At 30.5% G+C, this 17,634-nt stretch overlaps 1 protein-coding gene across 1 annotated transcript; it reads left to right on the plus strand.

Annotated features, from left to right (window-relative positions):
- Nucleotides 1–9,242: 9,242 nt before the first annotated feature.
- LOC127709415 (tetranectin-like protein) lies at nucleotides 9,243–17,341 on the plus strand. Its single transcript, XM_052214953.1, has 6 exons — nucleotides 9,243–9,313; nucleotides 10,510–10,640; nucleotides 11,689–11,776; nucleotides 15,111–15,224; nucleotides 16,729–16,847; nucleotides 17,177–17,341. Exons 1-6 carry the CDS (start codon nucleotides 9,301–9,303, stop codon nucleotides 17,201–17,203), a joined length of 492 nt encoding a protein of 163 aa, XP_052070913.1. The 5' UTR covers nucleotides 9,243–9,300; the 3' UTR covers nucleotides 17,204–17,341.
- The last annotated feature ends 293 nt before the right edge of the window (nucleotides 17,342–17,634 follow it).

A 17,634-nucleotide genomic window follows, 5' to 3' on the forward strand; every position in this document is an offset into this window, starting at 1 on the left:
TTTGGGGTTTGTCTCAATATGCATTACTCGATTCTTAATTTCTTTAAAAAAAAAGTTTCAGAAATGAAGTTAAAAAAAATTGATTCCAGTAAACAAATATTTTTTAAACAAAGTTTGTTCTCAGAGAGAAAAAAAACCTTACTCACGTAAAAGCTAAATAAGAACATATTTGGTAGCGTCAACAATTTGTCTCTGAAACAGACTCACTAGAGAAAGAAATAACATTTCATATATTTAGTGCGTCCGGAGAACTTTCTATAGATTTACCTTCTTTAATAGACTACTACAAATGTTTGTTCAATGGTTTTTGTCAAAGTTCGTTTTCAGTACTAGTAGTATGAATACAAAAATGCGTTTGGAAGCTTAAAACTTCTTTTCTCTTCGTGTCCCTATGTTTTTATCTCCTTCCACATTTTTTAGAACCCTTTTTTTCTTTTTTCATAGACGGATGATGAAATGTCCCACTCTTCAACTCCTTCTCTTAAAAAAAAATTTAAACACAAACGAGTGTTCTAGAAAATTACAGCTGTTTCGTTTGAGTGTTGTACATGTAATTGATGACGTGGTATACTTAAAAAAAAAAACAAATGTCTAGACCTAAATGTCATTTGTATTAAGCAAAGAAATATGTTTATATTCCGATGAGTTTTGTGTTTAACATCTCTATTATTATATTAATAATTAAGAAAACGGAAGACATAGTTTTATCCGCCAAAGGACGAATATACATTTAGAAAAAAAAAAAAAAAAATGGTTGAAAAAATAAACTGACGCATGTATAATTTCTGAGATCCTGTTTATTGCAGAATGATTGGGTCTTTCCAGGTCTGTATTCTAAGTATATTATATAGGCATACGCTGTCTTTTATCATATATTTTTTTTGTTTTGTTTTTGTTAATGTATTTATTTCATAGAAAAATGTCCAGCGTGAAATATTCCATAAGTATTTAAGCAGTGATCATTTATATTTTTGGGGTTTGTTTCAATATGTATTACTCGATTCTCAATTTCTTTAAAAAAAAAGTTTCAGAAATGAAGTTAAAAAAATTGATTCCAGTAAACAAATATTTTTTAACAAAGTTTGTTCTCAGAAAAAAAAAAAACTGACTCACACAAAAGCCTAATAATAACATATTTGGTAGCGTCAAAAATTTGTCTCTGAAACAGACTCACTAGAGAAAGAAATAACATTTCATATATTTAGTGCGTCCGGAGAACTTTCTATAGATTTACCCTCTTTAATAGACTACTAAAAATGTTTGTTCAATGGTTTTAGTCAAAGTTACGTTTTCAGTAAGTACTAGAAGAATGAATACAAAAATGCGTTTGGAAGCTTTAAACTTCTTTTCCTTTTGTGTCCCTATGCTTTTATCTCCTTCAACTTTTTTTAGAACCTTTTTTTTATTTTTCATAGACGGATGATGAAATGTCCAACTCTTCAACTTCTTCCTTTAAAAAAAATTTTAAACACAAACGAGTGTTCTAGAAAATTACAGCTGTTTCGTTTGAGTGTTGTACATGTAATTGATGACGTGGTATAATTAAAAAATAAATACAAATGTCTAGACCTAAATGTCATTTGTATTAAGCATAGAAATATATTTATATTCCGATGAGTTTTGTGTTTAACATCTCTATTATTATATTAATAATTAAGAAGGCGGAAGACATAGTTTTACCCGCCAAAGGACGAATATACATTTAGAAAAAAAAAAACCAAATGGTAAAAAAATAAACTGACGCATGTATAATTTCTGAGAACCTGTTTATTGCAGAATTATTGGGTCTTTCCAGGTCTGTTATCTTATCATATTTTATATGCATACGCTGTCTTTTATCATGTATTGTTTTTTGTTTTGTTTTTGTTATTGTTTTTATTTCATAGCAAAATGTCCAGCGTGAAATATTCCATAAGTATTTAAGCAGTAATCATTTATATTTTTGGGGTTTGTCTCAATATGCATTACTCGATTCTTAATTTCTTTAAAAAAAAAGTTTCAGAAATGAAGTTAAAAAAAATTGATTCCAGTAAACAAATATTTTTTAAACAAAGTTTGTTCTCAGAGAGAAAAAAAACCTTACTCACGTAAAAGCTAAATAAGAACATATTTGGTAGCGTCAACAATTTGTCTCTGAAACAGACTCACTAGAGAAAGAAATAACATTTCATATATTTAGTGCGTCCGGAGAACTTTCTATAGATTTACCTTCTTTAATAGACTACTACAAATGTTTGTTCAATGGTTTTTGTCAAAGTTACGTTTTCAGTACTAGTAGTATGAATACAAAAATGCGTTTGGAAGCTTAAAACTTCTTTTCTCTTCGTGTCCCTATGTTTTTATCTCCTTCCACATTTTTTAGAACCCTTTTTTCTTTTTTCATAGACGGATGATGAAATGTCCCACTCTTCAACTTCTTCTCTTAAAAAAAAATTTAAAAACAAACGAGTGTTCTAGAAAATTATAGCTGTTTCGTTTGAGTGTTGTACATGTAATTGATGACGTGGTATAATTAAAAAAATAACAAATGTCTAGACCTAAATGTCATTTGTATTAAGCAAAGAAATATGTTTATATTCCGGTGAGTTTTGTGTTTATCATCTCTATTAGTATATTAATAATTAAGAAAACGGAAGACATAGTTTTACTCGCCAAAGGACGAATATTCATTAAGAAAAAACATAAATGTTTAGTAGAAAAAATAAACTGACGCATGTATAATTTCTGAGAACCTGTTTATTGCAGAATTATTGGGTCTTTCCAGGTCTGTTATCTTATCATATTTTATATGCATACGCTGTCTTTTATCATGTATTGTTTTTTGTTTTGTTTTTGTTTTTGTTATTGTTTTTATTTCATAGCAAAATGTCCAGCATGAAATATTCCATAAGTATTTAAGCAGTAATCATTTATATTTTTGGGGTTTGTCTCAATATGCATTACTCGATTCTTAATTTCTTTAAAAAAAAAGTTTCAGAAATGAAGTTAAAAAAAATTGATTCCAGTAAACAAATATTTTTTAAACAAAGTTTGTTATCAGAGAGAAAAAAAACCTTACTCACGTAAAAGCTAAATAAGAACATATTTGGTAGCGTCAACAATTTGTCTCTAAAACAGACTCACTAGAGAAAGAAATAACATTTCATATATTTAGTGCGTCCGGAGAACTTTCTATAGATTTACCTTCTTTAATAGACTACTACAAATGTTTGTTCAATGGTTTTTGTCAAAGTTACGTTTTCAGTACTAGTAGTATGAATACAAAAATGCGTTTCGAAGCTTAAAACTTCTTTTCTTTTCGTGTCCCTATGTTTTTATCTCCTTCCACATTTTTTAGAACTCTTTTTTCTTTTTTCATAGACGGATGATGAAATGTCCCACTCTTCAACTTCTTCTCTTAAAAAAAAATTTAAACACAAACGAGTGTTCTAGAAAATTATAGCTGTTTCGTTTGAGTGTTGTACATGTAATTGATGACGTGGTATAATAAAAAAAATAACAAATGTCTAGACCTAAATGTCATTTGTATTAAGCAAAGAAATATGTTTATATTCCGGTGAGTTTTGTGTTTATCATCTCTATTAGTATATTAATAATTAAGAAAACGGAAGACATAGTTTTACTCGACAAAGGACGAATATACATTAAGAAAAAACATAAATGTTTAGTAGAAAAAATAAACTGACGCATGTATAATTTCTGAGAACGTGTTTTTTGCAGAATGATTGGGTCTTTCCAGGTCTGTATTCTAATTATATTATATAGGCATACGCTGTCTTTTATCATATATTTTTTTTGTTTTGTTTCTGTTATTGTTTTAATTTCATAGCAAAATGTCCAGCATGAAATATTCCATAAGTATTTAAGCAGTGATCATTTATATTTTTGGGGTTTGTCTCAATATGCATTACTCGATTCTTAATTTCTTTAAAAAAAAAGTTTCAGAAAGGAAGTTAAAACAATTTGATTCCAGTAAACAAATATTTTTTAACAAAGTTTGTTCTCAGAGAAAAAAAAACCTGGCTCACACAAAAGCTAAATAAGAACATATTTGGTAGCGTCAAAAATTTGTCTCTGAAACAGACTCACTAGAGAAAGAAATAATATTTCATATATTTAGTGCAGCGTTCGGAGAACTTTCTATAGATTTACCTTCTTTAATAGACTACTACAAATGTTTGTTCAATGGTTTTTGTCAAAGTTACGTTTTCAGTACTAGTAGTATGAATACCAAAATGCGTTTCGAAGCTTAAAACTTCTTTTCTTTTTGTGTCCCTATGCTTTTATCTCCTTCCACTTTTTTAGAACCCTTTTTTTATTTTTCATAGACGGATGATGAAATGTCCCACTCTTCAACTTCTTCTCTTAAAAAAAACTTAAACACAAACGAGTGTTCTAGAAAATTATAGCTGTTTCGTTTGAGTGTTGTACATGTTATTGATGACGTGGTATAATTAAAAAAAAATAACAAATGTGTAGACCCAAATGTCATTTGTATAAAGCATAGAAATATGTTTATATTCCGGTGGGTTTTGTGTTTAACATCTCTATTAGTATATCAATAATTAAGAAAACGGAAGACATAGTTTTACCCGCCAAAGGACGAATATACATTTAGAAAAAAATAAAAGATAGAAAAAAAAAACTAACGCATGTATAATTTCTGAGAACCAGTTTATTGCAGAATGATTGGTTCTTTCCAAGTCTGTAATCTTATTATATTTTATATGCATACGCTGTCTTTTTTCATATATTTTTTTGTTTTTTTTTGTTATTGTTTTTATTTCTTAGCAAAATGTCCAGCGTGAAATATTCCATAAGTATTTAAGCAGTGATCATTTATATTTTTGGGGTTTGTCTCAATATGCATTACTCGATTCTTAATTTCTTTAAAAAAAAAGTTTCAGAAAGGAAGTTAAAAAAGTTTGATTCCAGTAAACAAATATTTTTTAACAAAGTTTGTTCTCAGAGAATAAAAACCTGACTCACACAAAAGCTAAATATAAACATATTTGGTAGCGTCAAAAATTTGTCTCTGAAACAGACTCACTAGAGAAAGAAATAAAATTCCATATATTTAGTGCGTCCGGAGAACTTTCTATAGATTTACCTTCTTTAATAGACTACTACAAATGTTTGTTCAATGGTTTTTGTCAAAATTACGTTTTCAGTACTAGTAGAATGAATACAAAAATGCGTTTGGAAGCTTAAAACTTCTTTTCTTTTTGTTTCCCTATGCTTTTATCTCCTTCCCCTTATTTTAAAACTTTTTTTTTATAGACGGGTGAAGAAATGTCCCACTCTTCAACTTCTCTTGAAAAAGAATTTAAACACAAACGAGTGTTCTACAAAATTATAGATGTTTCTTTTGAGTGTTGTACATGTAATTGATGACTTGATGATTGAAAAAATAACAAATGTCTAGACCTAAATGTCATTTGTATTAAGCAAAGAAATATGTTTATATTCCGGTGAGTTTTGTGTTTATCATCTCTATTAGTATATTAATAATTAAGAAAACGGAAGACATAGTTTTACTCGACAAAGGACGAATATACATTAAGAAAAAACATAAATGTTTAGTAGAAAAAATAAACTGACGCATGTATAATTTCTGAGAACGTGTTTTTTGCAGAATGATTGGGTCTTTCCAGGTCTGTATTCTAATTATATTATATAGGCATACGCTGTCTTTTATCATATATTTTTTTTGTTTTGTTTCTGTTATTGTTTTAATTTCATAGCAAAATGTCCAGCATGAAATATTCCATAAGTATTTAAGCAGTGATCATTTATATTTTTGGGGTTTGTCTCAATATGCATTACTCGATTCTTAATTTCTTTAAAAAAAAAGTTTCAGAAAGGAAGTTAAAACAATTTGATTCCAGTAAACAAATATTTTTTAACAAAGTTTGTTCTCAGAGAAAAAAAAACCTGGCTCACACAAAAGCTAAATAAGAACATATTTGGTAGCGTCAAAAATTTGTCTCTGAAACAGACTCACTAGAGAAAGAAATAATATTTCATATATTTAGTGCGGCGTTCGGAGAACTTTCTATAGATTTACCTTCTTTAATAGACTACTACATATGTTTGTTCAATGGTTTTTGTCAAAGTTACGTTTTCAGTACTAGTAGTATGAATACCAAAATGCGTTTCGAAGCTTAAAACTTCTTTTCTTTTTGTGTCCCTATGCTTTTATCTCCTTCCACTTTTTTAGAACCCTTTTTTTATTTTTCATAGACGGATGATGAAATGTCCCACTCTTCAACTTCTTCTCTTAAAAAAAAACTTAAACACAAACGAGTGTTCTAGAAAATTATAGCTGTTTCGTTTGAGTGTTGTACATGTTATTGATGACGTGGTATAATTAAAAAAAAATAACAAATGTGTAGACCCAAATGTCATTTGTATAAAGCATAGAAATATGTTTATATTCCGGTGGGTTTTGTGTTTAACATCTCTATTAGTATATCAATAATTAAGAAAACGGAAGACATAGTTTTACCCGCCAAAGGACGAATATACATTTAGAAAAAAATAAAAGGTAGAAAAAATAAACTAACGCATGTATAATTTCTGAGAACCAGTTTATTGCAGAATGATTGGTTCTTTCCAAGTCTGTAATCTTATTATATTTTATATGCATACGCTGTCTTTTTTCATATATTTTTTTGGTTTTTTTTGTTATTGTTTTTATTTCTTAGCAAAATGTCCAGCGTGAAATATTCCATAAGTATTTAAGCAGTGATCATTTATATTTTTGGGGTTTGTCTCAATATGCATTACTCGATTCTTAATTTCTTTAAAAAAAAAGTTTCAGAAAGGAAGTTAAAAAAGTTTGATTCCAGTAAACAAATATTTTTTAACAAAGTTTGTTCTCAGAGAATAAAAACCTGACTCACACAAAAGCTAAATATAAACATATTTGGTAGCGTCAAAAATTTGTCTCTGAAACAGACTCACTAGAGAAAGAAATAAAATTCCATATATTTAGTGCGTCCGGAGAACTTTCTATAGATTTACCTTCTTTAATAGACTACTACAAATGTTTGTTCAATGGTTTTTGTCAAAATTACGTTTTCAGTACTAGTAGAATGAATACAAAAATGCGTTTGGAAGCTTAAAACTTCTTTTCTTTTTGTTTCCCTATGCTTTTATCTCCTTCCCCTTATTTTAAAACTTTTTTTTTTTATAGACGGGTGAAGAAATGTCCCACTCTTCAACTTCTCTTGAAAAAGAATTTAAACACAAACGAGTGTTCTACAAAATTATAGATGTTTCTTTTGAGTGTTGTACATGTAATTGATGACTTGATGATTGAAAAAATAACAAATGTCTAGACCTAAATGTCATTTGTATTAAGCATAGAAATATGTTTATATTGCGGTGAATTTTGTGTTTAAAATCTCTATTAGTATATTAATGATTAAGAAAACGGAAAAAATATGTTTATCCCCCAAAGGACGAATATATATTTAGGAAAAAAATAAATGGTATAAAATAAACTGACGCATGTAAAATTTCTGAGAACTTGTTTATTGCAGAATGATTTGGTCTTTCCAGGTCGGTAATCTTATTATATTTTATATGCATAAGCTGTCTTTTATCATTCATTTGTTTTTTGTTTTGTCAAAGCAAATGTCCATTGTGAAATATTCCATAAGTGATCAATTATCTTTTTTGGGGTTTGTCCCTCTATGTATTACTTGATTCTTAATTTCTTTGAAAAAAATGGTTCCAGAATGGAAATTAGAAAAAAAGTTTGGATCCAGTAAAAAATATTTTAATCAAATTCGAAAATCAATGTTAGTGTATGTTCTTTGTAGTTTTTTCTGTGTGTGTGTTGGTGTGTGTGTGTGTGTATATATGTGTGTGCGTGATTTGGTTTTGTATTCATATCAAATCAATAAACAGTTCGAGTAAAAATATATTTTAGACATATTTTGAACGATTTAAGGTAACCATAATAATTATTATTATAATAAGAAAAATAATTATTATCTATTACAACGCATTTAAGTATTCAATTAAATTCTTACCGACACGTATAACATCGAAATTAAGTAACTATTCAATCGAAGTTAAATATCAGTTGTAGTATACTATCTTCTGCAACTCACACTTAAACAACAAAACTTTCTATAGACTGGCAGTTTTTTTTAACAAAGCTCTTACGATTTCGAGCCTTTATTGGTCGTTTAGCCATTTGTTAGTTAAAAATATAAAATCATGAGAAAGAAGGACTACGTAAACATTCTAGTTAATTTTTTTTCGGGAGTCAAATTTATAAAAGTTTTTCCAAATTTGTTTCCAAATCAATTTTATTTAAAATTGTACTACATCATTGTTATAATTTTTCATTAAAAAATACTGTTTAAACGAATCTAGTTAATTAGTGACTTTGCATGGCAAATTTTAAACGCAGTGTATAATTACTTCGCCAGATGTCCGAAGTAATGTCCAAAAATGGCAATCGGCAAACTTCAGCAGATTCCGCTACCCTACAGATCTGCCAAGGTGAACCGAATGCAACAATGGCTGTTTTTATTAATATTTTTTTTTTCAAAGCACCAACTGATCTTCCTGACAGTATTACTTGGTATACTCCTTCAAAAGACATTTTTTGTAAGCGGACAAAGTTTCATCTCGCGTGGTCCAGATCAAGCAACCCGACAACTTGTGCTTTTAAATGAAAATGAAGAAACTGGGAACGGACAAAATGAGGGAGGTAAACAATATTACGAAAAGCATCGTTAATAACGACCGAAAGTCAAAATAAAACCCATGAAAAAAGGCAAAGAGAAAATGAAAAACAGCGATTTACAAAACACTACACCGACGTTATAGAAAGTGATTATGTTCAAACACGACAAACTTTTAAACGATATTCTGATTCTATTTGAATCAGTTATTAAAAAAAACATTGAAAGTTTGAAGCCGCCTTTATTTAGTTGGGGTATGCATATGATGAAATAGGGCATATTGAAAATAGCATACATTTTATGTCAATAGATTGGTTGGTTTAACTTATCATCGTTTCAATAAATTAACTATTGAAAAGTAAACGCTATCAAAGACATTTTTTAACGCATTTTAAACAAATATCACAATACAAATGTTTTTCAAAATTCAACTGAACAAGTGAAAAGTCAAATATTTCAACTACGAAGAATCGGCAATGAATTAAAATGTAAAATGAACAATACTTTCATCTATCTATTTATTGTATGCTTAGGTTTTTCTGGTATTCTTGGACTTTTGGTTTTACTGTCTATAGTTCCATCGTTGTTTACCATTATGTCTTCTCCAAGTAAGTGAATACCAGGGATGTAACAACACTATGTGCTACTCTCTGTTCTGATAACTTTTATATCACCCGATGAAATGTTTGCCTCCAAATTTTAAAATGTGCGTATTATTGCAACAAAACCTAAAATCCCGAAAAGTCTTTAGAACAGAAAGAAGAATGGAGCGTTTTCAGATCCCTGTACGCTAAGCATGGATACATGATCAGCATTTTAATGAGATAGGAAACAAATAAATGGCAAAAAATAAGGGGACACTCGGAAAAAACAAACAGGGTCAAAATTAAAAGCAATACAATGAGAACAATCGAAATCTAAAGTTTTATATTATACTACACCGTTGATAAGGAAGAAAAAAGACAAACAGTACAAACAAGTTCACAAAACACCACAGAAAACAACAGACTGGGCAGCTTGAACCCGGAAGAAAAAAAATGATCCCTTCCCCCCCAAAAAAAAATGGAGGAAAAACAGTTGTTTCTGTTCCATTAGTGACACCCAATATTGATTACTTTATTTTTTTACTATTAGTTATAAGTATTTGATACTTACATATTTACTAGGTGAAGATCTGCACTTTTCAAAAAATGATTTTCTTTAGGTAAACACGTATTTTTTACTTTCATGTTGGTATTCATAGTTTTTCATTGTACACATTCTATCCCTATTTACAATATTTGATAATCTTTAACATTGTTGTAACTGATTGTATGTGTCTATCCTCATACAGCATTTGAAAATAACATGACATGCAAATAAATAAAGACCGATGTTCGAAATTCATAAATCGATTGAGAAAAAAACAAATCCGGGATACAAACTAAAACTGAGGGAAACACCTCAAATATAAGAGGAGAACTACGACACAACAGAAACACAACATTAAAATGTAACACACACAGAAACGAACTATAATATAACAATGGCCATTTTCCTGACTTGGTACAGGACATTTTAAGAAAAAAACGAAAACGCAATCAGCAGCGTGTGTGTGAAACTGAAACCAAAACACATACAAAACAATTCGTAAAAATAAAGAATTCTTATAAATAAAGTCTCAACCAATTCCAAATAATAAATCTTGTTCAATCTTTCTGTTCGTATTCCTAATGTTTAATACAGTAATATTTCTAAAAGAAAGAAAATTGTATTTCAATAGTAATTTTGAACAAAATATATTGACAGATTAATTTGATTTCAGTTACAACAGGTACAGTTTGTCCATCAGTAACGTGCCCAACTGGTTATTCCAAGCTTGATGACCAACGAATCAGTCCTAACTGTTATTCATTTGGTGGAAGAAACATTGCAAGGACTTGGCATTCTGCTGATGTATAAGAATTATGTTTCTGTTGATACTTTTTAGGGGGTATTTTTGTGAGGAGGGGGTCGATGACCAAGAGGTCTACATAAACGAATTACAAGGATCAATAGCACGTCAACGCCGTTTTTGTGGTTTTCTAACATCATTCATTATAAACTGTATATCCGATCCTCATTTACAAAGATTGTCACTTTTCCTTGCCGAAGCTTGGTGATTTTTCTCCGGGTTACCACGACTTTCTCCACCAATACATTGATTGATTGATTTGTGTTAAACGCCACTTTTAGCACTATTGTGCTATTTCGTGCCGCTCAGTTTTAATTGGTGGAGGAATCCGGAGTACCCGGATCGAAACACGTGCGTGTTTCGAACTCACAACCTCTGTGTTGTCAGGCTAGTGATACAGTAGTTGGACTACTTAGACCACTCGACCACCAAGGCCCCTACAAAATAGCCGTCATAATGTAATCAAGGTCGCTGAAAGTAGCGTTTAACACATATTTAACACTCTGATAATAAAACCAAAATGATATATTTGCATGCTCAAACTATTTTTTTTTTAATTTTTAAGTTAACAATATGAATTAGACAGTGTGTGACAAATTACAAATTACATAACACAAACATCAACAAATTTTATAACAGTATGTGTTAAAACAATATGTCTACCAAGACGCTTTAGTCCTCATTTCCATTTGCCGTTATAAAAAAGAACCTAGACTTTCTACCAGTTGAAATGTTTGTTGATATTATTTATTAATTTTTGCTTGCAAATCGATCAGCGTCAAAAAAACTTCCTGCAAATCCGGGACGGGAAGTGAAGTGAACCAATACAGAGGTATGTTGAGGATGCAGTGATTGCCAGTGATGTCTACCAGAGACCATGTGGAGGTAACCAACATTAGGTCACCGTACGGTCCAACTATGAGCAAACCTATAACGTATAATAAGCTATGAAAGGCCCTGATCAATGTAAATCAAACGAGAGAAGGTATAAGGTATATTTTAGTCTGTTACGCTTTGAATGAGTTGAATTGACTTCTTTTTAAATTTCAGGCCGTATGTACCAGTACTAATGGAGCTCATCTCTTAGTACCTGATAGTCAAGATGAGATGGAAGCTCTCAGAAAGAAATTTGGCATCGGTAAGTGTGTCTTAATTTTCTTTCTAATAAAAGTGAGGCTCTAGTAAAGGGAGGTTAGTAAAAATCAGTTTAATATATTAACTTTTATACATTTTGTAAATCTTTTATGAATAATTTAGGTAACCATCTGAGCAGGCTAAGGCACTGACCATTTATCTTTCTGAAAAGATTTGAAATTTACTTAAAAAACCATGCCGCCCATCCCCGGTACATTCTCTGTACCGATGTAATGCATTGACTGTATGAAAATAATGATGTACCAAAAGATAATTGGTAGATGCATATACATGTATGTCCAGTGTCAGTAACCTGCGCTGAGGACTTATATGTAGGTATTCATCGTTACACAAGGCCATGAAATTTTCAATCAAGCTACGAACGTGTACTATCTATGACATCTTCCGCCTCTTTTTTAACGTCTACTTTTCCTTTAAAATTAAAGCAGCGACGATGTGATTATCAACGGTTATTTGTGGCAAGCTGTTTTACTATTTATTCGAACTTCAAGATATCTCATAAAATATATAAGATATCTTATATAATATACAAGATATCTCATATAATATATAAGATAACTCATATAACATATAAGATATCTCATATAGTTTATAAGATATCTCATATAGTTTATAAGATATCTCATATAATTTATAAGATATCTTATAGCGAAAATTATATGAGATATCTTATACTATATAAGATATCTAATATAGTTTATAAGATATCTCATATAATTTATAAGATATCTCATATAATTTATAAGATATCTTATAACGAAAATTATATGAGATATCTTATACTATATAAGATATCTTATAAACTATATGAAATATCTTATAAGTTTATTAGATATATTGAAGTTAGAATGAATAGTAAAACTGCTTGCCATAGTTCACACGTGTTGCATGAAAGCACAAGGCTCTGAAATAACAATTGGCTCTGAAATAACCATGGTTTCTGAAATAACACTGGGCTTTGGAAAAATAGGTGGCTCTGACATAGTCCTTTACTTGGTTAAATTGATTTTGAAGTTAAAACCGACGCAGAGTATATAATCAGATACAAAACAAAAAAGAGCCAGGCTACATATTTTATCAATGGATCTTAAATAAAGGATTCCCTTAGGAACAATCATACAGACACAAGAACACAGTTATTTTGTAGCGCATTTCTTTTAGACTAAGAAACGAAAATTTAAAAAAGTCCACCTGCTCTAGTATCCATGTGATCCAAAAATATTTTTAGTGTAGTGTACTATTTTGGTCCAAATTATATCAAAATCATAGAAAATACAATAGACAAGTGCTAACTCAAAATATGGACAATTTCATGTTAAGGGGGTCTGTAATTCAGTTTGACAGCTTCAGACATACTTTTTTTAACCTTTTCAATTTGAAAGTTTTACACTGTCCAATTTGGACTCTTTTTTTATGCAAGGTAAATCAAAGGACGAGAACTGTGTCCCTGGACCTAATACAAATTTCATTTAATTCTGGCCATTACTTAATAGATTATTTTTTTTAAATTGTTAGCAAACGACAGATGACAGATGCAAACTTAGTAATAGCAACAGCTCACATGGCCAAAAAGGGTTGATATACAATTAGGTTAGCTCAGGTTACCAGAATTTAAGGGCCTTACTAGTCCAAATAATTATGACGTCTTGAAAGGCTATTTTAATTTTTTTTCTGTAACTGAAATTTGGTACATTTGTTTATTTCCTAAGTAAACAATGCCACAGTTTTTATACTGTTTTTTTTGTGTGGCTTAAATCCTGTTATTGACAGTTCCTGAGAGAATCACACATATTGAAAGTTAATTTGAGACTTTAATTACCTTTGAAAACCAAAATAAAATCTCACATTCTGACCACAATCTTGTGCACTGGGAAAAAGAAACCAGGCTGTGGAATCATTTTCACAGTCAGTGAGTTTAAACCAGATTTATATTATAGTTCTGAATAACCAGTAGTTGACTGAGGTGTGGGTTTATAATTATCGCTTCGGTACTATTTTTAACCATTATCTTTTTTTTCACAACCTCCCACCCCTCTCTCTCTCTCTCTCTCTCTCTCTCTCTCTCTCTCTCTCTCTCTCTCTCTCTCTCACAAATTTCAGGTTGAAACAGTTGTTCCCTTAATCTCAATGTTGTTGAATAGGATATTTATTGTATTGCATATTTCTTTTTATGTACAAATTCGGACCAATATGACATTTACTGTAGCTGTAAAATGTCAACAGTTCAACTCATGTCAGAACTAGAAATATATGTTGAAAATTCATGTATATATAGTAAATTATAATATTGTCCATCTGTAAACTCGTTACTTAGAATACAAAATTAGTCAAATAAGCTACACAGCCTGCCAACACTGCATAGTGTACTGGAATGATTACATCGTCTGCTCTCAGGCCTCTGTAGTCTGACCTTGGTGCTCAGTATCTTCTTTATTCTTTCTGAAGAGTTCCGACAAGGGAGATAATTGCGTGCAAAAATGGTGATTTTCTTCCAATTTGAATCGGTTTTTTCATAGAAACAGACTTTGTACAGTTATTTTATTATTTATTTAGAAAGACACAACCATGCTTGATATATAAAAACTATTGCCACCAGCAGAAATGGCTGCATATTTTAATAAAATATTTCGAAAATTTAGCCACAATTGCATACTTTTCAGAGCATAAAGAATGATTAAAACTGAATAGAAAATTACCAAGACTGTTTCATAAGCATATTTTTTTAATAAGGTAGTTACATCATTAAGAATCACTTTATTGATAGTAAGATTAAAATATGAATCAAAAATGGGAAAACTAGCCATCTTTACGGTTTTAACTGTATTGTCACATTTAAATCAGTTTATTACTGAAATTGAGAGAAACACATAACTTTTACTGTTTTCAGTGATTTTTTCCCTCATTAACTTTCAATATCAACAGATTCCGTAAACAAAATATTTTACAACTTTCCATGCTTTTACAGTGAAATGCTCAATGGTTACTGTCATCCTCTCTTAAATATAATCACTAGAAAATTAAATAGGAAGTTTCATACGATTCCGAAGTTTTGATTGACGGAGGCATTCCAAAAGCTACATTTTATTTCCTGATACAATGCAACATGAATGACTGCACGTGCTTTGCATGACAACGTTAAAACAAGGCAAAAAAACCCGAAATTTAACTAGCAATTTCATGATTGTTGTAGCAGAAAAATGTAATGTTCCGCACTTCATACAACAAATTTGCGCACGTTTAACTCTTTTAGAACCATGTAAAATTACAAACGAAGCATTCAATTCTAAATCATGTAATTTACATTTACTATCACCCAGGTGACAACGACGGTGACGTTTGGACTGGTGCCAACGATTTAAGGAGTTCCGGGAACTTTATGTTTAAAGTAAACAACAAAATGTTTAACTTCAACGCTCTGCCATTTGGAGTAGGTTAGTATTATGACAAGGGACCTCAGAACTTGTTCAATATATACTTAGTACAAGAGTATGGTGAAATGATATGAAAATGAATTGTCATAGTTTACAAAGGTGCATACTAGTTAAATTAAAGTCATATCTTTTCTAACATTTTACAGACGCCATCATAATTCAGTTGACAGTTCTGGATTTACATTTATTTGTGTCACCGTTAACTATCCTCGCAGATATGTTCGACTTGTCTTGATCAAAATTTCATTTTCTTTTCCTCTTGCTTGACATCATCGGATATTTAATTGCGACACGTGACACTAGTATAGTGTGCAGGATCCTATAGATCCTTCCAACTCACCTTATTTTAGCCACGATTGTTGTTCGGATTCGCGTTGCTCAAATCTTGTTTATACCTCGTTTTTGTTCTTTATACCACTATTTCTGTCGTTAATAAGTGGCCTCGGTGGCTGAGTGGTCTAAGTAGTTGATCTACTGTACCACTAACCTGTCAACATTGAGATTGTGAGTTCGAATCCTGCATGTTGTAATCAAATCTTAATTAATTAGGATTGTCAGTTTTCTTAACGAAAGTCTTTGCTTCCGGCTACCTCCATCAAATCATTTGTTCATTACTTTTCGACTTATGGTTTATTATTGCACCAGTCCTCTTGTTTAAGTGAAGTAACTTAATGAAGGTTTGCAATCAGATTGCGTGTTTAACACGGAAATACTCGAGGGTCTGGATGGGGTGTAATTCATTTTAATATTCTTTAATTCCTTAGATAATTTTTCTGTATTCTTTATATTTTTTGCCCATTATTTTCTATTCTTTAATTTTTTGCCCTCGTTTTCTGTATTCTTTTTATTTTTTGGACTTTAATCTGCACTTTTTGCCCATTATTCCGTATTCTGTAACCCCATCCAGACCCTCATAGATACCTAAGTAGTAGATATTTGTTGTATATCAGCTGTTGAATATAATTTGAATAATTTTTCTTTCTACAAACATCTTAAAAGGTGTAATACCACCAAATCATAGTACGTCACAAATGGTTGCATACGAAAATAGGTCGAAAAAAAATATTCCCTTGAATTTGACAGTTGCAGGTAATTGATCCTACATTTCATTGCAGTAAAACATTTCTGGGTCATAAACATAAATCTTGGGTATTTCAAAGCACCATTATTTTTTTATTTGGGGTTTCTTTAAAATATTTTGGAAACTTGAGGTTACATGGTTACTAAAGCTTGTACACAGGTAAAAAAAGAGGAAAATTTGATTGGTTAACTTCCAGTGATGATTACTTTCATATATGCAATGAAATGTTATGTGAAATTTTTTCTATAGTACTGGACAGGATAAAACTTTACTCATGCCAAGTATTTCTTTATTTGAAACAAAGATAAATTCTGCACATTTTTTTGAAAAGTGCAAATTTAACAAAGACTAATAGTGGAAAATCAATGGTGGTATTACACCTAAAATATTTAAAATAATTTGTTTTTTTATTTCTCTTTTTAGAAAATGAATCGGACATGCGTGGTAGCTGTGTAGAAATAGATCTTAACAGTGACGGTGTTTGGGGTTGGGAAGCTGATGATTGTGCAGATCTGGAGTTCTATGTTTGCGAGTTACCAGTAGTAAGTAACAAGCATTGAAAGTTAATATCTATATTGTACACATAGTTTCAACTTAGATTTACCAAATTTAAATTCGTTGATTTAGAGCCTTTTTTCATTAATAACAAGTTTGTCAATGAATATATTTTGGAATCATACAATTATAAACAATCAACCATTTAATCACAGAGGTAGGGTCATTTTCAAAATGTCCTTCCATTTTAAGTTGACATTTTTAAATTTATAAATTTTATTCTTATCGTTCTGATTTCTTCGCATTTAAAATCAGCTTCCCATGATATTTTAAGACGCAGTGTAATATCTTTATACGCATTACAATTTGATTTCAGGTATGCAATGCTGGTCTCATTGGTTAGGATTCTGATTCTTGTTTAGTCAACTTGGATGGATTGTTTTTATGCGTTGACGAAGGTGTGAAATAAATAAACAAACGACTTTAATTGTATTCAGGCGATGACAAAAGTGTGAAATAAATAAACCAACGACTGATATTGTTTTCATTCTTCTTTAGTCGTTTGTGATGCTGTGGTAATAAATTCACACCGCCTTTAAAAGTACAATGGAAATTTGGTTATCTGGTAAAAGACCAACATACCTTGTAGATGAGTATATTATAGATATAAGAAGATGTGGTATGAGTGCCAATGAGACAACTCTCCATCCAAGTCAAGATTTATAAAAGTAAACCATTATAGGTCAAAGTACGGTCTTCAACACGGAGCCGTGGCTCAAACCGAACAGCCAGCTATAAAGGGCCCCCAAAAAAATTACTAGTGTAAAACCACTC

The sequence above is a fragment of the Mytilus californianus genome, unplaced genomic scaffold, assembly GCF_021869535.1.
Source record: "Mytilus californianus isolate M0D057914Y unplaced genomic scaffold, xbMytCali1.0.p SCAF_7, whole genome shotgun sequence".
In the NCBI taxonomy this organism is placed as follows: domain Eukaryota; kingdom Metazoa; phylum Mollusca; class Bivalvia; order Mytilida; family Mytilidae; genus Mytilus; species Mytilus californianus.

Coding starts and splice junctions, on each gene's coding strand:
- LOC127709415 (XM_052214953.1), top strand. Junction 10,641..11,688: donor GGACTTGGCATTCTGCTGAT/GTATAAGAATTA, acceptor TTTAAATTTCAG/GCCGTATGTACCAGTACTAA. Junction 11,777..15,110: donor CAGAAAGAAATTTGGCATCG/GTAAGTGTGTCT, acceptor ACTATCACCCAG/GTGACAACGACGGTGACGTT.